The sequence below is a fragment of the Molossus molossus genome, unplaced genomic scaffold, assembly GCF_014108415.1.
Source record: "Molossus molossus isolate mMolMol1 unplaced genomic scaffold, mMolMol1.p scaffold_m16_p_1, whole genome shotgun sequence".
Lineage (NCBI taxonomy): Eukaryota > Metazoa > Chordata > Mammalia > Chiroptera > Molossidae > Molossus > Molossus molossus.
The window spans coordinates 31,149,055-31,175,686 of NW_023425344.1; the positions used below are offsets into that span (position 1 = coordinate 31,149,055).

General features: G+C 38.4%; 1 protein-coding gene across 3 annotated transcripts in view; it reads right to left on the bottom strand.

Moving 5' to 3' along the window:
• Positions 1 to 26,632, bottom strand: part of ATP8A1 (ATPase phospholipid transporting 8A1) — a 210,606-nt gene that overhangs the window by 132,064 nt on the left and 51,910 nt on the right. For all 3 annotated transcript variants that reach the window (XM_036257326.1, XM_036257318.1, XM_036257333.1), the window contains 6 exons: positions 22,908 to 23,019; positions 21,208 to 21,373; positions 19,817 to 19,944; positions 17,467 to 17,544; positions 16,272 to 16,360; positions 517 to 589 (listed from right to left, as the gene is read on the bottom strand). In XM_036257326.1, coding sequence (XP_036113219.1) covers positions 517 to 589; positions 16,272 to 16,360; positions 17,467 to 17,544; positions 19,817 to 19,944; positions 21,208 to 21,373; positions 22,908 to 23,019 — 646 coding nt within the window. The remainder of the gene's footprint in view (positions 1 to 516; positions 590 to 16,271; positions 16,361 to 17,466; positions 17,545 to 19,816; positions 19,945 to 21,207; positions 21,374 to 22,907; positions 23,020 to 26,632) is intronic.

Consider the following 26,632-nt stretch of genomic DNA (forward strand, 5'->3'; position numbering starts at 1 on the left):
CTGTCAGTTACCTGATGAAATTTTATGACGTGTCAACAATTTCATAAAGATGTTCGCAGTTCTTATGTATACATTTGGCACTGGCTTCCCATTTTGAGCAGGTAATTAATTTCCATAGATACTTTCAAATTGTTACCAGCGAGTTGTTTCAAACAAATAGGGTTCCACTATTATTTAACATTAAATATTTTGAAAAGATAGACTATTGATAATGATAATGTTAAAACTACATATCTAGCCCTGGCCAGTTTGGCTCAGCGGTTGAGCATCGGCCTGCGGACCAGAGAGTTCTGGGTTCGGTTCCCGTAGGGGCACGTACCACAAAAAAACAAAACACAAACTACATATCTAATAACCATGAATTCATGTGGACCAAGTTAAAACAATTAGCAATACATTTATACAATTATTAAAAATAATAACACTAAAGAAAATACAGAAACATGAATGGTAATTTAGAGAATGCTTATTTGCTTTCACTCATTAATTAAAACATAATAGTTTTACATCACTTACATGATTATTTTGGAGATTTTCCAGCAACGACAAATCACTAAATGTACTTCCGTCTCCACACTGAGCACTCTGCCTAAACGGGGAAAAGGGAGCAACTTGGTTCATTTACCACAGCTCACTGGTCCCTTCAAAAGTTTTTAAATAAGGCATTAGGCCTGTAAACCCTAATAAATATAATTTTGAGTGCACTACTGAATAAGACATCACAGATTTAATGATTAAATCAGAAAATATTTTCAAGCATTATAAAATGTGACAGACTTTGATAATGTCATAAAAAATAGTATTTTCTACTTAATTAAAAAAAAACTAATTAATTTTTAAAAATATAACAAAACTGCCCGAGCAGTGTGGCTCAGTGGACTGTGCGTCGTCCCATGGACTGAGAGGTCCAGGTTCGATTCCCTGTCGGAGCACAGGCCCGGGTGTGGGCTCGATCCCCAGCAGGGGGGTGCAGGAGGCAGCCGATTGATGTTTCTCACATCTATGTTTCTCTCTCTCTCTCCCTTTCTCTCTCTCTAAAAAACAAACAAAAAAAATTTTACCAATACAAATATTAATAATAAATAAATGTAACAAAACTGCTAAAAAACTTGGTACTGAATTTCTTTTACTATCATAATTTTTTCAAGTTTTAAGAATTCTGAGAATAAAGTTATTATGAAAAACAGTATACTTTTACCACAGCCTTTGAGAAATCTTTATTTGTGGCGACTAACTATATGATTAGCATATGAATAAGCTACATATTTTATCATCATTAACAAAATCTGATGTACTTACATACATATATTTGTTCTATATATTGAGAAACATCATAGAAGTATATGGGATTCTTTTGTGTTGTGGCTATCTTCAGATCAGCAAACTTCATAAGAAACAAATGGAGTCGAACTGCCTCTGTAATCTAGCTACTATTAATCTCATGGCAATGCAATTTAATATAAAAGTGTTGAGGTTCAAAGGAAGAACAAGGACCATTTCGGTGGAATGTCAACCCTAAAGGGTATACTTTGCAATGTCCAGTGCACTGAAGAAAATTTCAGAATTAGTTCACTGAGAAAAAAACGTGTTCAATATTACATATTGTAATCCAGAAATCTTTTAATCACAATTTTCACAGGTTATGAAGAGCATTATTAATGTCAATGTGCCAAGCATCAAGAGTCTCATATTGTAAAGCCAGAAGTTTAAAAGGAAGAAGAAATCACTGAAGAAAAGAAGAATCTGAAATAATTGAACATACACAATATACTCAATGAAATCTATTTTTCCCATAAACCAAAGGAGGAAGTTAGAATGTTTATAATAAAATACATCTTTATTGACATGTGGTGGTTAGGTCTACTAATTCTCAAAATTATAATACATCTTTACAAATGTGTGAAAGTGTATTAGTTTAGAATTCTCAAAAAATCCCTGAGAAGCAGAATGAACACGTTGTTGTTGTTATTATTATTATTTTTCCTCCTCTAGTTTTAAAGATGGAGAGAAAAATCCAAGAACTTTTAAATGACTTATTAATAGGCAAACAGAAAAAAGTAGGATATATTTCTACTGCAAATACTATCATTTCTTAAAAATAGTTCATTAGCCCCAGCCAGTTTGGCTCAGTGGTTAGAGTACCGGCCCACAGACTGAAGATCTTGGATTTGATTCCCAGGCAAGGGCACCTGCCTTGGTTGCAGGTTCCATCCCTAGCCCCTACTCAGGGTTGTGCCGGAGGCAACCAATCGATGTGTCTCTCTCACATCGATGTTTCTCTCTCTCCCTCCCTCCCTCTTCCTTTCTATTATATCTAAAAATCAACAGAAAAATATCCCTGGGTGAGGATTAAAAAAAAAAAAGTTCATTATTTGGGGTTCCTTAAAATCATCCTATTATTAAAATATATTCATTAAGTGTTCTTAGTTATACTTTCCTACCTATTCATTAGACAAACTTAAATTTCAAGGAATATTCACAGTAACATCTTGTACATGAAGTCTATTTTCAGAATTCTAGACCAAAAGCCTTTATAAATCTGAAGATATATCTTATTAATCTCATCAGTAATTCTTTCATTTTATAAATCACAACTACCATAATTGAAATAACTTTCAAATGTATTTACAACAAGTAACACTAGATACACAATTGAAATATTTACATGCACACATCACATCCTCCCTTCACCAACGGAGGCATCCGCCACGGATAATGCTACGTTCACTCTTCTTCCAGAAAGGGGCCTCCTTTCGAGATCATAAAACCATGAACGACGCATCTGCCGACCACATGGCCTGGGTGGATAATTCAGGCATGGAGTTCTCACCGCCTCTCTCCAAAATCTTAAAAAACATTCACTTTTATTAAATGTAAACAGATAAAACTAGGAACTGCACTAAAAGCACAAGTAATATTTTACACAGTGAGTTGACAAAAACTACATGAATTTGCAAACCACTCAAAAAATGCAAGCCAACATCAACGTTTTGTTAGTTTTTTCCACAGATATTTTCAAGTGGCACTTTGCTCACCAGGAGACAAAGAAATTATGGTGTTTTGCAAGAAGCAATAAGGTAGAGAGTGGAACATTAGGTAAGGACGAGGAGGCAGCTCACAACATAATAATTTGCAGCTTGATTTAAAAGCTATGATCCATTGTAAATCACTATTTCCGGATCATACAAAAATAGAGTCCTCGTAGCAATAAAAGTTAACAGAAAATTCAGAATGCATATGGTTTAATTGGTATCAGCTCTTTTCATATATGACAGTAATGGATTATGACTTTTTTTTTATCCTCACCTGAGGACTTTTTTTTTTTTTTTCATTTCTCTTCAGATAGAGTGAGAAGAAGAGAGGGAGAAAGAGAGAGAGAATCATCAATATGAGAGAGACACATTGACTGGCTGCCACCCACATGACCCCATGGGGCTGGGGACAAACTGCAACTGAGGTACATGCCCCTAGCGGGAACTGAACCCCAGACTCTCTGGTCCGTTGGCCGACGCTCTAACTGCTGAGCCAAACTGGCCAGGGCGATTATGACATTTTTTTTTTATCCTCACCCGAGGACATTTTTTAAAATTTTGTTCAGATAAAGTGGGAGGGAGAGAGAGAAATATCGACATGAAAGGGACACATGGAGTGGTTGCCACCCACACAACCCAACCAGGGCCGGGGACAAACCACAACCGAGGTACATGCCCTTAGCGGGAACCAAACCTGGTATCTCTGGACCACAGACCGACGCTCTAACCACTGAGCAAAACCAGCCAGGGCACGATTATAACATTTTTTAAAGTTCAAAATTAATGTCAACAAGAGAATCATCAGAAAAAAAAAAAGGTGGACCCATACTCTTCACCTGAAACCAAAATACACTTCAGATGGATGAACAATCTGATAAAAGTACTAAAGGTATGGGAAATTCTAAAAACAAAGTAAGAGCAGAAAATGCCTCAGTATCAGACATAATTCAGAAAACAAAACAAACAGATAAATCTGGCTGCATAAAGCTAAAACATTTCTGTAGAGCAAAAACTACTGCAAAGTCAAAAGCCAAAAATGACAAACTGGGAAAAATAATTTCCTGCTCATACATGGAAGGCTATCTTTCATAAAATAAAAAGAGCTCAGAAATCGAGATGAAAAAGATCAACAATCTAATGGAACAATGAGCGAAGGCTACAAACACACAGTTCATGCAGAAAGCAATGCGATTGTCTTTAAATGTAAGTTCAGCCTTATCCCATAATGAGAGAAATAAAATTTAAATTTGACAGAAATAAGTTTGACAACTCTGTGCTGTCATTACAGAAAAATTAAATCATATCTTATCAGTGATAATTAAAATTGGTTCAACTTCTACTAAGGGCAACTGGCAATTTCTAGCAACATTTAAAATGCATGTATCCTTTGATCAAGTAATTCCAGTTCTAGGAATATATACTAATTATCTACCTGGGGAAAAATTCTGTATGTATTCATTTTTTGCAGCACACTTTTAACAGCCAAAGGTTAGAAATAATCCAAGTTCCATCAGGGGTGTTGCTTTAAAAAACATGGAACATCCACATAACAGTACTATACAAAAAATGGGTAGCTATTCGTGGAATATGGACAAATCTCAAGGATGCACTGTCAAAAGAAAAGCTGGTATAAGACTGTGCAGTATGCCTCACTCTCTATCAAAATATGAGAGAAAAAATACATGCATGTATAGATCTGGAAGAATACAGCTGAAATTGGTTACATTGCTGCCTAGAAGGAGAAACGGAGGGAAACCTGTCCCTTTCTACACCCTTCGAATTCGTTGCGCGTTAACGCATCGTGAACTTAAACAATAAATTAAAGCCCTGGCTGGTTTGGCTCAGTGGTTACAGCATTGGCCACGGACCACTAAGTCATGGGTTCAATTCTGGTCAAGGGCACGTACCTCGGTTTCGATTAATCTCTGGCCCTGGTGGGGTCAGGAGGCAGCTACTCAATGTGGCCCTTTCATGTCAATGTTTCTCTCTCTCTCCCTCCCTCCCTCCCTCTCTATCTGAACAAAAATAGAAAAATGTCCTCGAGTGAGGATAAAAAAACAAACAACAAAAACAAGAACATCGCCCATGTCAGCCACATACATCCTACATATAAATTAAATGTATACATTATACACCTACACATACTACTCACATGCATGCACAGGAAGACAAAAGGCAGTGTGATTGAAAAGCACTTTATTTTTTTTAAAGGATCTGCACCTCCTGCTTTTGAATGGTGCTATTGGTTCCAAATCAAAATTCCTTAAAGGGAGACTTAATTTTTAGAAATAAATATGTTATTCAGAGTGAGGGCCAGTACAATTCAAGAATATGAACAAGTGATTGAATCCAATAATATTTTTGTTAGACACTGGTTTTAATCAAAGTAATGAGACCTGTTTTTCCTGTGACTCATAATATTTCCAAAGGCAAAGACAGAAGAGGATTCCAAAACCTCTGAACAGCTGCCTCATCGGAAGGAAGGAATCACCTGTCACACTGAAGACGGACACTAACTTGGATGCATTAGATCTCATTATCACGCAGTCAACCCCGAAGAGAGCCTGGCTGTTACGGAAGAATAAAGAAATACCACTCACTCCATACATAATTAAATACCAGAATGAAATCAGAAAATACAGGAGACCAGAAAATAGTATTGTCCAATAATATTATGCTAATACCAAAAATCACACAGTGAAATGACTAAGCACGAAACATTTTTTTTTTATCCTTCCCCAAGGACATTTTTGCATTCAGATTCAGATAGAGTGGGCGGAAGAGAGGGAGGGAGAGAGAAACATTGATGAGAGAGAAACACATCGAGTGGTCGCCACCCACACGACCCCAACTGGGGCTGGGGATAAACTGCAACCTAGGTACGTGCCCTTAGCAGGAACTGAACCCAGGACTCTGTGGTCCGCGGGCTGACGCTCCAACTGCTGAGCCAAACCGGCCAGAGCTAAGCACAAAACATTGTAAGGTAATTTTTCTGGAGAATTAATCTCACTAGCATTCACTTAAAAACAAACAAACAAACAAAAAAACCTATCAGAAAGAATAATGTGAGACTATAATAAATAGTTAAGAAAAACAAATATGTTATCTGGAATGTTCTTAAAAATAACAACGAAGAAAAATATAGATGAACTGAAACTGGTGCTTAGTGCATAATACTGAAGTGAGTAGGTGACATCACTGTTTATGCTTGGATTTTCCCACAATAAACATTAGCAAAAAAAGGATATGGAAATACATAGTTTTGGAAAATAACCATATCTTAAGGCTACAGGGATGCTGAGAAGAGAAGGCTGGTTTTTCCTCCAATGGTAGATTTTTAATAGAAAGAATTAATCTGCACGGTTATATGCCAGCTTATGGTACTTGGCAACGACAAGAAAACCATACTAATTCTGGACTAAGTGGCTACTGCCTGGGCAATGCTGTTACCTCTGTACACTATTTATATTAATACATTTAAGCAAGCAGAGCTACAGCCATATCTAATTATCTTTAATGTCAACAGAGTTTGTTTGAAAGGGTTACTACGTTATAGGTTTGCCTTCAAATTCAACAAAATGTAAAGCTTACATACATTTAAGTGTTAAATATGTGTTTCTTCAACTTGACAATTTTGTGGTAAATACAGTAGGGCAGTAAAATACATACAGGCCACGGGCTTTATACATGGAATTCAATAAACTTCGCATTGAAACGTGAAGCTGCTGACAGGCAGGCATGAACTTCCAGAGTCTGGATTTACACACTCATCACACTCCCTAGTTTACGCTTGACGACCAGCAGCATCAAGTCACGGTCAGGTGCCTGGAGCACAGATTCAACCAGGATCACACTTTTGGTGTCAATGGCAACAAGAAACCAATCGGATGAGGGTGGGGGGTTGGGTTGCCAGCTTTATGAATGTACAAAACTGTTCCCCCCTTGCTAACTTTTCTCAAGTCAGTTTAACAAAACAAGAAATGAAGAAAAAATAACATGACAAATAGCCAAAGATATCTTGTGCTCTAAAAGCAGTTCGTGTCCAAAGCTGTTTCCTGGCTATAGGACGTAATGAGAGCAGCACCTATTTTATTTTATAACCAGGCTCAGGGAGGTGTCAACTCCGGTCCCATTTTACTGGTTGTATACTTTGGGGCAAGTTATGTATCAGCTTTTTTGCCTAAATTTTACCAACTTTGGAGTAGCCATGTCACTCATAGCTCCTCCAATATGTCAGGAGGATTAAATGAGAGACACCAGAAATAATGTTCTCTGATCTTCTTATGTCCAAACACGATTCCAAGCTCTTTAAAAACAGACCTGTCTTGATCGTCACAACCTCCCGACAACATACACGCTCCACAGATGAGGACAGGCAGGGAAAGACACTGTGCTACTTGTCCTAGGGCATCAGCGGGATATGGATGTGAACTTGGGTGGTCAGGATTCAAGGTCTACATCCTTGACCCTGCATAGGACCCGAGACACAACAGAAGCTCAAAAAGTATTGGTTCCTTCATCTTTGCTGGCCTCCCAGTAACTATTTGATAGATGGGGAATCCAAGCGTATATTTAAAATAAAGCTTATTTTATTATAAAAGTGGCAAAAGCCATCCCTAGGTGTTTATATTTTAAAATGCCACTGATATATAAATATATATGTAACTGAAAATGAAATTGTGTAATTTATGAAAGGGTGGCATTTTAAAAAAAACTTGGAGTTACCTAGTTTAGAGTATCAAATCTTCCAAAAGGATGTTTCACATCAAGAACTTACTAAACTAGATAAAATAACATCCTCTCTAACAGTAGAAAATTTATGTAACAACCTCTATCAGTAGGACATCTTAAATGACATGAGTAAACAAACAAAAATCTTCAACGTTTCCATTTAATCTTAATAAAAATATGGTAAAGGTGAATTTCTTCTCTTAAGAATAAATTAGTTATTTTAGAAAAATGTACTCTAATTTTATATTAATGAACATGTTTAAAATTAATAAAATGATCTTTCTTAAAAATTTATTTAATTTGAGAGAGAGAGAGATTTGTTGTTCTCCTTATTTATATATTCATCGGTTGCTTCTTATATGTGCCCTGATGATAGATCAAACCCACAACCCTGGCATATTGGGATGATGCTCTCACCAACTGAGCTATCTGGACAGGGCCTAACAGAGTTATTTTGGTGTTATAGAAAAGTAACAAATAAAAAAATATAGATTTTTGTTAATATCATCGAAGGATTAAATAAAAGGGCTTATCTACACCATTAAACTCGAATTACCCACCAACAGTAAGGTGCTTTGGCACATTTTTAAAAATACTAAAAATTATTCATTTGTGTGTAGGTGTTCAAATGCATGACATTCCAAGCAGTGAGCTGAAATGAGATGACTCATCAGTCATCACATGAGAAACAGCTGCCTCTGTTGTTAACCTCTAGGTATCATGAGGTTTAATGCAAATTGTTACCAAATCTCTACTTTATTGAAATAAAATTCAAGTTGAAAAATATTAAGTGATGTTACTGGACTTCCACAGACCCTGGGAATGTGGCTTAATCATAAAAAACATGTGTAACCTGAAAATAAAAACATAACACTTATAAAGCCACAATATTTTCTATAGTTACCAGCATTAAAAGAACCTGTTTCCTGAAATTTCATTTGCCACCAAATCATGATGAATTACAGAAAGATCAACATAAACTTACACTATTCTAAATGGAAATGGAAATCCATGGCGGAGAGATTTTATTTTATTTTTAATTTTACAGGAGGCATTTTAAAGTAAAGTAAATGTCCCCAAAAGTATTAAAATTAAACCTATAAAATGTCATTTTTAATAATTCTAAAATTAATTATATTCTAGTTAACTCTAGTCCTTGGAAACATAGTCTTTCATCATGTGTTGCAAACATTTGATTTTTTAAAAGTTCATTTTCGAACCCTCAAAAGGATTTCGTAAATTAATGAGAAGAAATGTAAAGGAAATTTCACTGCTTAGGGATGTTGCAGTAACATCGTTTTGTAGCTGTGCAGAGTACATCCCTCGTGGCAGAAGGTGGCAATGCTGAGCTAAAAGAACCAAGTTTCTGGAGCTGTAACAGGAATCTTATGTCCTCCGCAGCCCAGGGACCACACACGTTGATTATTACAGACTTTATCATAGATACACAAGGTAAAACTCTGACAAGTCTACATACTGTACAGTATGTCACCATACCTGATCTGTAACGGTTTTTTTCAAAAGTAGTGAAATGTGTCTAACAAAACAATAAGACGCAAACCTTTCAAAGGAATCAACGAGATCGAAAGGTGCATGCAGCTTACCATTCATCAGGAGAGCCGCCATAGTCCTCAGGCTCTGGGACGTGGCTTCAGAAAGCAAGAGGAGGGACAGAAAGAGGAAAAATAATCACAGAAAGCCTGGAGACAGGAAAGTGCAAACAAGAGAGCTACGGAAAGATGGATCTTAAAAAAGTTAAGAAAATGATTTTTTAGCTGATTCTGAAAGAATGGTAGTTAGTACAGTAAGTAGAATGATACTTTCTGATAAATAAGGTTTACAAAGTCATTGTATAACTGGATAGCCAACTTGCCTCTTCAGCATGAAATTTACTGATTTTATGCACAGAATTCAGTATTTAGTAGGAAATATTCAAAGTTAGCAGTTTAACTGCAAAGCCAAAGGAAAATCAATCACACTATATAATCAGAATCAAGTGTTTTAATGAAACAAAGATGCTAATACCTAGGAACAAATAATCACCCTGGTAAAATGTACCACATATTTCAGAAGTGAATTTGACTATCATGAGGTGATGGTTCTTTAAGTGGGCATAGTAAAATAAAAGTAATTACATTGATATAAATTAAATGGAACCACAATTTAAGATTAACCAATTTTCAAAAAAATTTTACTTAAAAACCATAATTTAGTTATTGAACCATTTATGACCTCAAACAGAGAGCATGTGCATCAATACTTAATTTCATCCATGAGCTCGCGTGAGCACTAGTGAAGTCTGGTGGGTGTATGGCTTTTCTTTTAATCAGCCAGAAGACAGAGCAGGTTTTCTTTGATGTATGTATGTATTTATTAAATTTCTTTCTTATTGTTCATTTTCCCCCAGCTTTACTGAGATATAATTGACATATAACGGTATAAGTTTAAGGTGTACAGTGTGTTGATTTGATATATTTATGTATTGCAAAACCATTACCACTATGGCATTAACTAACACCTCCATCACCTCGTATAATTACCATTTCTTTTTTGAGGTGAAAACATTTAAGATTTACTCTCATAGCAATTACAGCAGATTTTCTTATCTCCCATTTCTTTTGTTATATATGTCCATTCAATATTTTCCCTTTAAATTAAACATTTAGATATAGGTAGATTTTTTTAAATGCAGAGTTCAGTACAAATGCAAATCATTTTTATCTATTTATTTTTGTTAATCCTCACCTGAGGATATTTTTTCCATTAATTTTTCTTAGAGAAAGTGGAGGGGAGGGAAGGAGAGACAGACAGAGAGAGAAACATTGATGCGAGAGGCACACTGACTGGTTGCCTCTTGCACATACCTTGACCAGGGCCTGGGACCGAACCTGCAACCCAGGAATTGAACCCACGACCCTCCAGTGCACAGACTGACACTCTCACCACTGAGCCGCACTGGCCAGGGAAATCATTGTTATTTTTGACCAACGTACAATTAATTTAATTGGAATCCTTTCACTTCTCAGTGACCACCACTCTCTTTCCCCTTCCTCCAAACTGGCCATGACATGGGCCTCATTATCCCAGGGCCTCTGCCACCTCCAAACACTGAACTGCTGCCGGTGCAGCGTCCCCTATCTTCACTCCAACGCACCGGCGGCAGTCCCTTCTCGCCCGCTACTCTCTCTCCTACCAAAGGATTTGTAGATGCTTGAGAGGAAAGGCTAACCAAGCCCCCTGTGGGCTGGACTCCCACCGAAGGCAACGGCCTACTGCAGTGCTTAAGGCAATCAATTTGGACCAATCTCCAGGCTTGGACTCTGGACTGTACCAGGCAGGGGTGGGGGGCGTGCTACCCAAGCACAACACTGGGCCAAGGTTCTGCCGAGATGTGCTGGGCTGTACAGCAGCCCTGACTGACCTCACACACCTGACTTGCTTCTCAAGTCGGGCAGCTTAAAAACTGCAGAGCTCAAGGCGCAGGGTCCCTCCCCCGACCGGTCCAGCCCTGGCCAACGCTGAGCACCCTGCAATGTGACGAGCAGCAGGCCACCCACGCACCTGCTATGATCCTGTCTGCATGCGTTTCCCAGGGATCACTGCTCCAGCAGAGCTGGTGTGTCTGCGCCGTCTGATAATTTGCCTTTGTTTGCATGAGTGTTACATCTGCCTGGTAAATTCTTCACTTAATCAGACTCGGTCTTAGATCTCAGCTCAAGTATCACCTTCTCAGGGGGCAGTCCCTGACCTCCCTGGTTAGATGAACCCCCAATCCCAGACTCACATAGACCTTTGTCCTGTTAGGTCTGTATGACTACTGAATTAACATCATTAACCCCCAACTAGACTATCAACTCTAGGGGGTAGGAGTCATGTGAACTTCTGTCCCTCACAGACCCATCATCTAACAAAGTGCACGTACAGAGAGATGAACATTCACTGAAGAAGGTGAATAAAGAAATTCATGGTGTTTACCCAGCTTTCACCACCAATCATGATGGGCAGGAAGATAAATCTGTTGGTTTTAATCTAGATTGAGGGCTAAGTATTGTGGTAATTGTGAGGTTTCTCATGATGAATCTCCTCTTGGCGTTAAAGAAGTACTTGATCCTGTCAGCAAACATATTGCTAAATAGAATATTGTCAAGTAAAGCTACTCACATACTGTATCCATATATAAAGACTACTTTTAAGAATATTAATTTTTCACTTAGAGGGAAATGTCTATGAAATGGTTTTAATACTGAATAAATGACTTACTGGCATGAAAATCATCCCTGTTTGCTTAATGGAATTTTTTTAACTTTAGAGATTATACACTGTTAAGTCTAGTCTAGCTCATCAGCTCATTTGAACAGTAAGGTCTAAATTATTGACATCGATGATACTAAGGAACGTAGCCTAGAATATTAACTATATTTAGAATCCTAGCCTTGAACATAAAAACCTCATACCTATTCCTGGCATTCAAGTAACTGTAATAAAATTAAAATATTCTCTACAGGAAGAAAATTGCTAAAATGATACTTTAATTGATTAACAGTAGCATATCTAGTTTGTAAAGGGTTAAATTTACAAATGACATTACCATTCATTCATAGTTAAAAAAAGAAATCTAATAAATTTATACATGTTGGTGTCTTTGATACAAACTTGATCTCTAGAAAATAATCATCTTCAGTGAATACAAATTCTTTTCTTTCACTGCCCATCATTAATCCATTTTGGGGCAAAGTTTATGTGAAATGAGAAAAAAAATTAATCAAGAGTAAATTTTGAAGCACTGTTTTAAGTGTTAAATATTATCTTCTATCAAACCTACAGATATATAGAACTGGGTAAAGATTATACTATCAAGAGACTTTGTCTTATCCTTCAAACTGATAAAGGCAAGAGAACTGACCTTTGACTTTGTCTAGGGTAAACTGAGGCTTTATCTCACATCTTAAAAACACAGGAAAAGTACCAGCTCTGCAACTGGAGTCCCAAGGGCATACGTTCGGTTTGTATGTGCAAGAATGTTATTCTCCTTTGTTTTGCCACATCCTGGGGGATAAACCCATGCTTCCTTGTGCTGGAGCTAGAAGGGCATCCACCTAATAGTTCCGCATATTAAACAAGTGTTAAATGCTGCTGTGGGCAGACGGGGTAATTAAGGCATGTTAGTTCCCTTCTGGACTCCTGTAACCCAAGAGTGCCCGGAGGAACTTCCCAGAGAGGCGTTGACAGTAATTACTCTTTCCTGTAGGGTTTGGTGGACTTAAGTAACAGTTTACCCAAAGCCTTCAAAGATTAACAACTCTACAATGCCGGCATTCCTATTGTCCGTGAATATGTTTGGAAGAGAGGATGTTAATAAAAACCTAGCCAGGATTAAGGGTCCTAAAAGCACTTACACAACCAATAAATACGTGATTATTGGAAGCTAATTAACAACTCTCATTCAACAAGGGTTCTGATATTCTTGAAAGCATGATATAACGCCCAGAGAAGAAACATAATTTTGTTTATGTAGTTAACATTTGCAAACAAAGGAACATACGCTTTTGTTTCATTAATTTCTAAATACTTTGGAATTTTATATTTAGGAAAACAACCTTAAAGATCATCTACTTTCATAATAACTCCAGAACCAAACTCAGATCAGTGGGTGTCGACCAGGAACAAAGGGATTTAGAAATTTTACACTTTTCCTGGGACCCCTTTCCTGTCTACAGTCCCCACCCACCTCTTCACTTCACTCACCCATTCTCTCTGCCCTTGATGTACACAATGCCTCAAGTTATGCCCTGGCTGGTTTGGCTCGGTGGCTGGAGTGTCGGCCCGCAGACCAGAGTCCTGGGTTCGGTTCCTGCTAAGGGCACATACCTCGGTTGCAGTTTGTCCCCGGCCCTGGGGCCGTGTAGGTGGCAACCAGTCGATGTGTCTGTTTCACATCGATGTTTCTCTCTCTATCTCTTCATCCCTCTCTCCCTCCCATTCTATCTGAAGATAAATGCAAAAAAAAAAAAAAGCCTCAATTTTGAACACCCTCAGGATGGATTTGAGAATTAGTTCTCCCATCTTCTTGAGCTAAGGTCTTCTCAATCAATAAACCTTTCCTTGCTCCAAACCCTGAAGAAAAAAAAATCACCTGCTCTCACCATCCTCATTTTAAAGGGTTTAGAATATTTGAAAGGAATTGTCCTGGGTCACCTGGTGAATTAGTGACAAAGGTACCACTAGAATGCATGTCTTAAGACTACACCTCAATATTAAGAGAGATTATTTTCCTGAAAGGAAATTTGTTTCACTGAAAACTTAATCTAAATGATGACAATTCTTTTTTTTAATTTTTTTTTTTTTTTTATCCTCACCCGAGGACATTTTTCCATTTTTTGTTCAGATAGAGTGGGAGGGAGAGAGGAAGAGAGAGAGAGGGAAACATCAACGTGAAAGGGACACATTGAGTGGTTGCCACCCACACGACCAACCAGGTCTGGGGCCAAACTGCAACTGAGGTACATGCCCTTAGCAGGAACCGAACCCGGGTCTCTCTGGACCACAGGCTGATGCTCTACCGCTGAGCCAAACTGGCCAGGGCAATGATGACAATTCTTAACTCTAATACTGCTTAATATCTTTAGTCTCAAACTCACGGTACCCTAATACAGTTAATGACTATATCACCAATAGATACAGGAAGAACACTACTCTTTTTTTTCGTTGTTCAGATAGAGTGGGAGGGGGAGAGAGAGAGAGAGAGAAAAACATCAACGCGAAAGGGACACATCGCACAACCCAACCAGGGCTGGGGACAAACCGCGACCGAGGCACGTGCTCTTGGCGGGAACCGAACCCGGGTCTCTCTGGACCGCAGGCCGATGCTCTACCGCTGAGCCAAACCGGCCATGGTGGAAGAACACTGCTCTTAAGAACTATTGCCTGCAAGTGTTGAAGGACTTGTTCCAAGAATTAAAACAACAACGGATTAAATGAAGAACAACACTTAAATATCATTCTAGCTTTCTGGTCTGAGAAGTTCACCATCAATAATTACTCATTTGAAAACTTACTTCTTCAACTGGAAACTGGACAAAGTAAAAAGGGATGCCAATGGTCAAACAGATCACTCTAATGATCACATCTATGAATCGATGCAGAATGTGTGTAAAAACAATCATCATAAATATATCAGCAAGTATCATACAACAAACTCTAGAATCTCAGTATGTCTTTCTCTCATCAGGGATTACCGTGGGTCTCGTACACACAGCGTCTAAAGGTGTGGCTGTCCCTCTCCCGCTCCAGCGGGTGCCCAGTGAGGCCAGTAGCAATTCTGGGGTTGGAGGGAGGAGAGGCTCTTTGCCTGAGAGAATCAGAAGATCTTCAGATAAAGAGGAAAGACGCACAGTGGCACTCAGTTCTGGAAACACTAAGCTCGCTTCTCAGATTAACAGGCTGTCTTTACGATGTGAAAAGACATTCAAAAGTCTTGTTAGTTTAGCAATTTGAAGCCATTTTTAGTCCCATTTCCTGCTGACCCAAAGAACGAGGACATCTGCCTCCATCTAGTTCTCTTTTTGGACCCTGTGAATGGGAGTAGTCATACGCGTTTAGAATTTTTTACCAAACGGTTGTTTACTTATAATTTTAACTAAGGCATCTTGGAAATTCAATGCACTATTTTTACAGTAGCTTAGTGCCTGGAGGCAGAGTGTGAGCGGGGAGGAGCGGTGCATGCCAGACAACCCGAAGCCAAGTGCCCTTGCTTGGATGGCTGACGGACTGATATTTACCAGTCTCCCTTGTGGATAAAGATGGTTGGAAAAGTTGGTAACTGGCCAATTCAATCAACCAGGAGGGTGTTTCACTTTCTGATCATGTCTTTTTAGGAAATGTAGAATTCAATTTTCTCCCTTTACCCTTTAAAGTATTTCAAAAAGAAGGCGTTCGGACAGTTCAGGTAGGCATATCTGGCGATGAGAAATAATGAATGCTCAGCAGCACATTCTAAGAGGCAGAGAGAGTCTGATACAAGTTTTTGGTGGTACTCATTATTCCTGGACTTAAGAGTTTCATGTCCCTACTTCCTTCCCAACATCTGAAATTTAAATTGGTCTGTGACTGCAAAGTGGAGAGATAATAAAAGAAAAACAAAAACAAAAACAAATCAAAGGGATAAGTACCAGAGAAACAACAATGTTTTATCTTGGAAACTGCCTGAGGACAGAGAGCATTTCCTACCACAGGCCAGCTGTACTCTGACATAATGGCAATGCAGAGGGAAGTGTGTTTGTAGCAGGTAGAGTTCCAAACACTGGTGGGCGGCCCCCACCTCGCAGGTAGTTCCAAAGGAAAAACAACGCCTAAATATAAAACACAACGCACGCGTACGCGGAAATTAAAACAGCTGTTTTCCAGACTAAAATACAATAATCTCCACTAAAAGAACTCTGAAAATGGACCAAATTGTTAACACTAATTAAATTTGTATTTAATATTCTATTTAAAGAGAAAAAAACTTACCCATAAGCAACTCCAGCTATGGTGCACTTCTTAAACTGCATTACATTGCATGTCAGAGTACCGGTTTTGTCTGAAAATATGTACTTTACCTAAAAAAAAAGAGTTTAAAATGTCTCACTAAATTTTCACAAGTCTTTTTACGCCAGTTTCTTACAGAGGGTGAAAAAAACCCTTAAATTATTCTTTTTATCAATGCTGTTACATTGCAGGGGTACAATGGAATGCTAACAGAGTTCTTTCTGCATATCAAGGAATATGTTCGACTATATTTTTTTTAGTATTTTAGCAGTGAATCATTTCATGTATGAACACTGAAGACTATGGACTATTTTTTAAAACTATGGAGATATTAGAAAAGCTGCAGTCATATAGAAATCTGCCCTAAAAGGATCTGAATTTCCACTAGGAAGCATCTTTCCTGCTACTTAACGTTTATGGGGCACTAAAACATCAACCAGCATTTCTCTACAGAACAACTGCAGAACTGGCAACAGCTTCTGCAGTTAACCTCCTATAACATCTGAACTGGTAAGGAAAAGGATATTTCTGGTCTAAATGCTATTTGAAAAATAAAAGTTAGCAAATGGCAATGGTATTAAAAAAAAGAAGACTCTTTTCTTAAGCAGTACAGGGGGGGGGCCAAAGTAGGTTTATAGTTGTTCATATGGAAAATGCTACAATAATCAATACATAATGACATAGGAATAAACTGTGTTCTGTGTACTCACAATTGTAATCCTACTTTTGCCCCACCATGTATGAATAAATGGATTACAAATATACACATATGTATGAATACTGTATGAATTATAAATCTAAAGTTCCTGTTTGACTACTATTATACTTCAACTTATATAACTTCATGGATCAATTTAACTTTCTTCCTTTCTGGTCAAAAGCTATGAACAATTTTTGTAACTCAAAAACCACTAATACTTTGCTACTAGTCAGATTATATACTGAAGGACATCTCTCAGTGCAATACTTTATTTGGGAGCAAAATAGGCTTTAAATGTTTTTACAACTTCATTTACTAAAAAGGAAAATTAATAGTTATGTAGTAACATGTATTTATGCTGATTATTCAACTAATGGAAAATTAGGAGCTGTCAACTCATATGAAGTTGCCACATGCGGCAGAAATGACAACGAATCTGACTTCCGTGTCAACGTAGCCACGGGAGATTTCATTTACCTGGCCAAGTTCCTCATTCAGATTAGATGTTCGAGCCATAGCAGCAGTGTCTGTGGGTTCATAGTGCATGTCCAGATCCTTTTTAAAACAAAATAAAATAAATCACTGAATACAACTGGTAATGAGTTTGAGTGAAATTTTATTAACTGGTAAGCTGTATACATATCACTCTCAACTTTTGCCATCCTTGTACCATTCCAATTGATTTCCCTGAACAGCACTCAACACAGAACATTATATTCTACAGTAAAGGCAGAACAGTGTGGTGGTTAGAGCATGTCTCTGGATGTCAGACCAAGTATAAAGATGAAATAAGACAATGTATGACACAAAGTAAGTGCATAATGTGAGCTAAAATAACAGCAACTAAATACTGGTAAAATAATTACATCACGCCCCTGGGAAAATGACCTAAAGAATTCTACTTGGTCATATTGTCTTGGCCAAGTTTCTTACACTGTCTGTCTATACTCGAAAGCACAATCAGTGCATTCTCAAAATCCAAAGAAAAATGTATGGTTTTTGTACCAACTTGTACTTGCTTTGCACCCAAAATTATGAGGTTTAACTCTTAATCCTATAAAAAGTAATATTTTCTATAGTAGGGCAGTTTATTGACTAGTCAGGGTCTACTGATATTCACATGTCAAAGGAAAAGGCCAAATCAAACCCCCTCCATATCTGTATTTCAGACTGCGCAATATCTTTTCTGGGGTAGGTTGTTGAGTTGTGCGTGCCATGTTTCAAGAGGCAAGTTTTAGAGAAGCGTGACTAGAATGGGGATTAAGTTGGAAATCATGTGACATGAAGAACAGAGGAGATGGATGATATTGAATTGGGAGTGGGGATATAATAGCAGAATTGGCATGATGGTCACGTTCAAATGTTTTACAAGGCTAGGATTTGGAAACAAGATTAGACAATTTTCATAAAAGACCTACTGCACAGAACTAGAATCAAAAGAAGGCAGTTACTAATCTTATTTCCACACAAAGAATAAGCTGTCTGATAAGGGAAGAAGGTCTCTTTGGTCAGGAGTATTAAAAAAAATCACTATTACAAAGGTGGTTGAAAGGTCTGCTGGGTTCACTCACCACTAAAATTACATATTCTTTCAAGCAAGCATTATTCTTGAAAATCCAAATAAAATAATAAATGGGTTGACCAGTTATTTGATTTCACAATGAGTCATCTTATAATTCTTATTTTAAGTGGGACACCTTCAATAAGTTTTAAATGTACTTACATACATTTTATTACACAATTTTTCAATAACATCTCCTATATGTAATGAGCTACGCTTGCAGCTCATTTTAGATTTCTAAATTATACTGATCTTTCCCCAAGGAATTAAGACTGACAACTAGGTAGTTCATTTACCCTAATAAAATAATGAGCAGTTACAAAAGGATCATCAGTTATATTTTAAAAACTCCTAATATTGTTCATATGGAAAAAACTTTTAAGTGACTTAAAAAGAAACATCAAAAGATAATACCAAAATTTCTCAAAATGAAAGAAAAATTAACCTTTCAAGCAGACTAGGCCTGGAGATTTATTTAATTTAGATAAATTAATTAATTTGATAAAAATAAAACTGAGGAAGAGCAACATACTTTATAAACAAAACATCGAGGAAACAGATGTCCAGCACATTTTCCCAAGATTTTAAAAAAATATTTAAGAGGGAAAAAAACAAGGAAAAATTCAAGCGTAGCTGAAATGGTTTCTAGTGCAGTAAATAAACTACATGGATGTATAACACACGACAGACACCTGGTTGCTACAAGAAGTGAATACACTATTATTTTTATAGTGTTCAATTGTTTACGAATCTAAGTTGTGAAATTTTTTTTGATCTATAGAACCATGAGGAGATGCAGGCAAACCGTGTTTATCATTCCTATGTGAGTGTCCAAGAAAATACGTCTCAAAGAAGTCAGGTGGCTTGCCACGTTCACACAGCTAGTAAATGACAGAACCAGAACCAGAACCACAGTCCAGAGATTTTAACTCCAAACCCCAGGGTCCTCCTTTTCCCCAAGACCACTACCTAAGGCAAAATGAGGTTCCTGAACTAGAGATCTATTTTCTCCAGATGTCTGGTCTATAAACCTAGGCAATGTTGTGATGAGACTTTGTTACGGATTTTCACACATCAAATGAGTTTATTATAATTATGTTAGGCTTAAAAATATTTTGAAATATTATCTTGCAGTCAATAAAATGTAAGGTATAATTAAGTTTTTTCTTCTTCTTCTTCTTCCTCTGAAACATCAAAAGACCGTATCAGGAATGAAGAAAAGAAAAAATATGTTTAGAGTAACAGCAAACAATAATTCATATTTACCCAATTTATGAAGTATGCCTGAGTAAATTTCACCACTTCTAATGTAACCAACAAGCTGATAGGAATGAGATTGTTGAAAAGGATGATGAAGGTCAAAAAATTCAGCCCGAAATTATTAGCGCCACCATCTGTTAGGAAAAGTGGGAGGAAAAACCATTTCGTTTTATGTGCTTTGTTTTGCACTGATCAGAACTTTAAGCAGAACAACAATTTTTCATATTGTACATTTGTATCTCAACAGTTTGAGAGTCATACTGTGTTGATAACATATCCTTTTTCTGAAAAACATTCAAGATGGAACAGCATTATTTGTGCTATGTTTGAATCCCATTAAGAACTGCATAATGGCACTAAAACGTGAAAGTACCATTAAGTATTTCAAATTCTGTTCCAAACACAAAGTTCAGAGATATCACGGACAGAACTGAGGGCTTATTAAAAAAATCTTAACTGGGCAGAACGACTTTTATATAAATTCTTGAAACGTGCTCCCAATTTAAAGAATGCCTTAAAAGCAAATAGTACCAGTAAAACCAACCCAAATAGCAAAAACAATGTAGGGCTGGACCCGAGGTAAATTCAGCCCAGTGTAAATTAAACTCTTTCTCTTCAATAATGAAAATAAAACAGCTATCCCTGATATACCGGAAAGTATACGAAGAAAGAAATTGATGGTAGTCATAACAGTTCTAAAATCAATGACTAAAAAAACAAACAAACCTTGGAATAGCTGCAAATCTAAATCAATATAATAAAAAGATAACAGAAAAAAAACACACAATTTTGCCATAAGATTATACTAAAATTTGACTTCATGCTTTTGAAAATTAAGCATTTACTGGTTAAGGACGCATCAAAAGACACTGCTTACTTACTTTCCAGAAATATTTAGGGGAGGTGTATTAATCCTACAATAGTAAAAAGATAGAGTCTCCAAAAGGAAACTATTTAATAGCACTTGCCCTAAGACAAGGAAGGTGACCACGAACACAGAATTCACTGCATTCATGAGTTCAAATGAAAGTACATTCAATTTAAACATTTAAAAAACATGTACACCACTTTTGCTGCTTTAAATATACTCAGTCTGCTTTCTTTACCAGACAGCTAACCACCTGTATTAAAACATTTTAAAACAAATTAATAACATTAATAAAATGACAGTATATGTTACTGTGAAGTACCTGTTACATTTCTTAGGACTTCGAAATTTTAGAGATTCTAACATTTTACTTTTACTGGAAATTGCATTGAAAAATAAAGAATAAACTCCCAGCTATCTTGGTAAGAATGTTTTCCTTTCAGAAATAATCGGAAATTCCAAGAGCAGCTGTGACACAAATGCATGTTTTAATGAAAGAAAAAATGTCAACAGGCACATTAATACCTACAATTCAGATTCAGATACCAGTCCTTTCCAGAATGCCTTCGATTCCAAATGGCTGAGCCCACCGAACAGATAAGGGACATGGCAATTAAGATACAAAATAAAATCAAAATTTGCACATTTGTAATTCGTTCCACATTTGAGAGTTTAAGTGGTGGGCTTGTTGAATTCTGTAAAAAGAAACAAGTGAGTAATAAGAAATGTGTACAACGATTTAGTAACAGGTATCTAGTCTTTTGATGAGGATGACAAAGTCCTCATCAAACTCAAAATCTACACATGGGAACACACCTGAAACTCACACAGACAACAATCACAGAGGTAACAGCTGTCAAAGGTTAACTGGCTCTTTTTCTAAGGGCCGCTCCATCCCTAAGCCGTTTTCTAGGATGTAAATCAGTAAGAGAAGGAAATGACATTCCTTTTGTAAACACAGCTTTTGCATTGTGGCAGGTAAGATGAGCAATGTATTTCCTGACTACTCATGCAAACAGGGTAGACTAGAAGCATCTAGCTGAGCATCTCTACTTAGGAAGAGAGGCAGAAAGTGGCCTATGACCCCACAGCCAGACACCTGGAAATTCCAAAGTGTGAAGGCAACATTTAAAGGATCACTGTTTCTAGACTTCTGGTGGCACTGGGGGATTGTTTTCACTGAACACAGTAGCTATCTAAGCAGCCCTGGCTATAAAGAATAACAGAGACAGGTTTCCTCAGATATATTTAATGATAAAAAATGACCATGCCAGATGTGTCCTAACCAAGGCATCCACAGGACAGTAAATTAAATGTGTCATAATCAATATAAAATGGCTTTCAGAATTAATAGACTGATTAGTCTCCTTGCCTGGTGATTACACTTTCGTGCCTTTACAATGTAGTTGTCAACCAGCCCTCAGCGCAGATTTTCAAGTAGTACCTTAAAACTGAGTTTCCCACACCTATCTAACCACTGAACACTGAGGAATGGCCTAATATAAAAATGCTGTGAAACAATGGCCAACATTTGATTCACAAGTTTTTCTTTTTTATCCTCACCCGAGGACATTTTTTGTTGTTGTTATTGTTCAGATAGAGTAGGAGGGAGAGAGAGGAAGAGAGAGAGAGAGAGAGAGAGAGAGAGAGAGAGAGAGAGAGAGAGAGAGAGAGAGAAACATCAACGTGAAAGGGACACATCAGTGGCTGCCTCCCGCACGACCCAACCAGGGCCAGGGACAAACTGCAACCGAAGCATGTGCCCTTAGCGGGAACCAAACCCGGGTCTCTCTGGACCGCAGGCCGACGCTCTAACAGATGAGCCAAACCGGCCAGGGCTCACACATTTTTCTTTTAATTTTATTAAGAAATGGAAATACATTCTAAAATTTGACCGTTGTATTCAAATACAACTATAAGACAAATACAGAGCACCCATTACGCAGACAGCTTATAGATATCACTGCAACAGTTAGTATATGCTGCCAATGGACCAGCAACCAGACCACTGAGCTCACGCACTGGGTGATCTCTGGTGAAACGCCCGTGCTCCGTGTGCAGTGAACCAGCACACAGGCCACTCGCCAAACAACGGATTCTGGACGCGGAGTGGGGCTCAGGAGTCTGTGACAGACGGGCCCCCGTGTTTGGGACTACGCACCAAAAGCTACAAACGGCATATGTTCAAAAGATTTAGGTCCAAGAGGGTTGCATAGATAAAGATCCCACCTGCATGAGCTTGGTGTCATGTCCAGTGTAGACGACTATTCCGTGGACCCACTGTGTATTTCTCAGCTGAGCGCCTCGAAGAAGAATCTGATCCGCTCCCAGGGGCACAGTGCTGTGACAGATTACGTCGACATTAGAAAGGACATTTCTAAAACGCTTGAGAATTCGACCGCCACTATATGGTTCCAAAAAAGGCTCGTTATTAAAATAACCCTTCTCATATTTACCGTATTTTTAGAAAAGAAGTCATTTTTCTACCAATAAGAAAAATTTTCTTACCCAAGAACAGCTGGAGAGAAGCATTTCAGTTGCTTCTCCTTGAACATCAATCCAGCCATTTCCTACAATTTCACAATCCAAAACAGTAGGCAACGTTTTGGAATTCAGAGGCTAATTTTCAAACCCACATAAGACCTTCCCTGATTTAGTTCAGTCCATTCAGGATTCTGAGATGTCTGGCAGTATTTAGGTAAGATCTGCTCCCCCTCCTCTACCTTCCTTTACGTTAAAAATAACTTTTTTTTTAATCCTTACCTAAGGATATTTTTCTGTTTATCTTCAGATAGAGTGGGAGGGAAGGAGAGAAACATCAATGTGAGAGGGACACATCGACTGGTTGCCTCCCGTACAACCCAGACCAGGGCTGGGGACGAACCGCCACGGAGGTACGCCCTTGACCAGAATCGAACCCGTGACCCACTGGTCCGTGGGCTGACGCTCTAACCACTGAGAAAACTGGCCAGGGCTAAATTAAAAATAGCTTTGTGTATAATAAAGTTTCCAAAGAAACACAGGGTAAGATAAATACCAGATCTCTTCATATGCTTGCACTGCCGTCTCTGTCCTCCAAAAACTGTGAATAGATTTCCAATAAATGGTAAGCAGCTAACAATTCTTAAACACGTCATTGAAATGACAGCAAATTGAGGCTATCCATTTCATGTTTTTCATGAATAAGGGTCAAGTTGGGTCTTCTGCGGGTTTTTTGCAAGGTTATCTAGTAGGGCGGGTTGTTGGTTGATATACCTAACACAGATATATCAGAAGGGTACAAGCTATCGCTGACATAGTGGGATTCTTGATGGAAATGTGCTACCCAAAATTTAATGGCTCAAGGATATTACCATTTCTTTTTTTGTTGTTGTTAATCCTCACCCGAGGAAATTTTTTCTTTTTTTTTTTTTTCGATAGAGTGGAAGGGAGGGAGGGAGGGAGGAAGAGGAAACATCACTGTGAGGGAGATACATAGATTGCTTGCCTCCCACACGACCCAGACCAGGGCTGGGTATTGAACCTGCAACCCAGGTACGTGCCCTTGACAGGAAAGCGAACCTGCAACCCTTGGTCTGCGCTGGCCAACGTTCTAACTGCTAAGCCAAACTGGCCAGGGCCTAAGCCTTTGTTTTAATAAGAAAAGCAAACAAAAAGTGTCAGATATTAAAAAAAACCCAAACATTAACAATAACTTCTGGAAAAAAGACACAATCCCCCCCAATAAAGTCTCCAGACAACACAACTTCTTTGCCTGTGGAGGTGAGACTGACGCTTTTATGCTGATGGCCTTCTATGGCCCTGTAGGCATCTAAGGCCAGTAGCTGCTTGGAACTTGGTCCATCTTTCAGGAACTACACAAATGTCACCAGTTCCGGTGAAATAAATCCAGATAGGTGGGTAATAACATCCCCTGAAGCCTTCCATTTAAATGAATAAATTCTTAGGAAACAGTGTATTGCAATTTAGAAAAAAAATCCACAGCAACTCTCTCGTTCTTTATGCACAACAGCATGCTTTTCAGACCCATCTGGCAGGGAACACTCCTGTGTATGTCTCAAGACTGGGGTACACTTCAGAGCTTGGAGGGGGCTTCAGGCTTAAAGCAGATTTCCAAGAAGTTCTTGAGAAACGGCTAAGCTATGGTCTAGGGCACATACGTGCCAACCCCTCCTCACATACCCATTTGGGTATAACGTAGCCACCTCATCGTTTGCTGTGTAGCTTGATTGGACTTAGATATAAACTATTCAAAAGCAAAAAATACTACGTTTCAATTACAAGGATTTGACAACTGTTATTAATAATTAGTTTTCACTAGACTTGGAATTCCAAAGCTTTGGGCATTACACAATGATCCCCATCCTTAACGGAATAAAGGACACTCATTCCAAACAGCTTGGCTCCAGGAGCTGTGGGGTATCACCATCAAATGTGCTACAGATACAAAGCGACTGCAAATCCATTTCCACCTCTCTTATGGATTAAAGCATAGTATGTACATTCTATCTGGACCCTCGATATTGGCAATGTTCATACCAAATTTTTCCCTCTCTGCATGGATTTGCTTGGCATCAATTTGATGGAGAACTGATAAGGAATGGAAGCTGGCCAGTTAAGAACCTCAGACTACAGAAACATTACTTCTATAAATGGCCAAGTATCATTAGTCTATAGCGTAGGTTCATGGAAAGATCACTCGGTGCAAGTTTTAGAACAATATATAATTCCTTCAAAAATTACAGAAAAGCTTTTGGTGGATCTGAATGAGGATGACAGTTAAGGGTCTATTTCAAATATCCTTTAGAATTCAAATACTGTAATCACACAATTAAAAAATAATGAAAAGCACCGATGCTCTCTCAGGCTGGTGGGTTGAACCAGCACACTGAGCTGCAGGTAGTTGGACACTGACAAACGCCTGGTAGATGAGATATGTGGCAAAGTAGATGAGGCGGGGAATGCGGGGAGGGAGGACAAGAGGAAGGGGAAGGGAAGCAGGAAAGACCCATCCTTCCCTCTGGGTTCTGCCCTATGTCCTTGCTGCCCTTTGGAACAAAACTTCTTCAAAGACTTGTCTCTACAGCTGGTCTTAGAATAATGTCACTTAGTTCAAGGTCGTTTTGTATAATGTTAATGAGATGCTGGAGGAACCTAACTCTGACTTATATGGATTAGCCTACAGCAAACTGGCTTTGTTAAATGTCATTTTTCCGGAAGTCACAGAACCTGTTGGTGACATTAAGTGAGGACTTACAGTCCTTGCTATTTTCAACTCCTTTCATCACCGCAAACTCCCTCTCATCCTGCTCAAATCGAGCTTGAGGGTCTCCTCTTGCTAAAGCCAACTGCGAAGTCTCAGCCTCGCTGTACCTGACCGTCAGCAACACTCCCTGTGGGTTGGAACAGCTTCTTCATTCCTGATTTCCATCCTACTACCTTGGTCTGGCTCTTCCGCTCTTTCCCAACCTTAATGTTGGAGAGTCTTAGGAAAGTCCCAGGGCTCTGTACCCTGCCCCCTTGGTGATTCTGCCACTGCCATGGCCGTAAATCTCTGCCAACTACTCCCACATTTACGTCATGAACCCAGACCTCCACCCCAAACTCCAGGCTTATATATTTAACTGCCTCCTTGACATATCTGTTTGCACATCAAAAACTTACTAATTCTAAAACTGAACTGCTGATGTTATTTCCTCAAAGCTCTCTGGTGGACCCCATTTCACTCAGAAGATCACCCTTACAGCAGCCTGGCGGTCTGGCCCATTGCTGTTCCTTCTTCTATTCCTCTCTTCCTTGGTCACTGCACTCCAACCACAGTGGCCTCCCTGACATCCCATAATTACGCTAGGTGCTTTCCCACTTTCAGATGATGGAATAATATAAGTAGTAATTTGCACTCACTATGCATTCTGTCTGCGATCCTCTCCCTCCAGATGATCGAATGGCTAAGC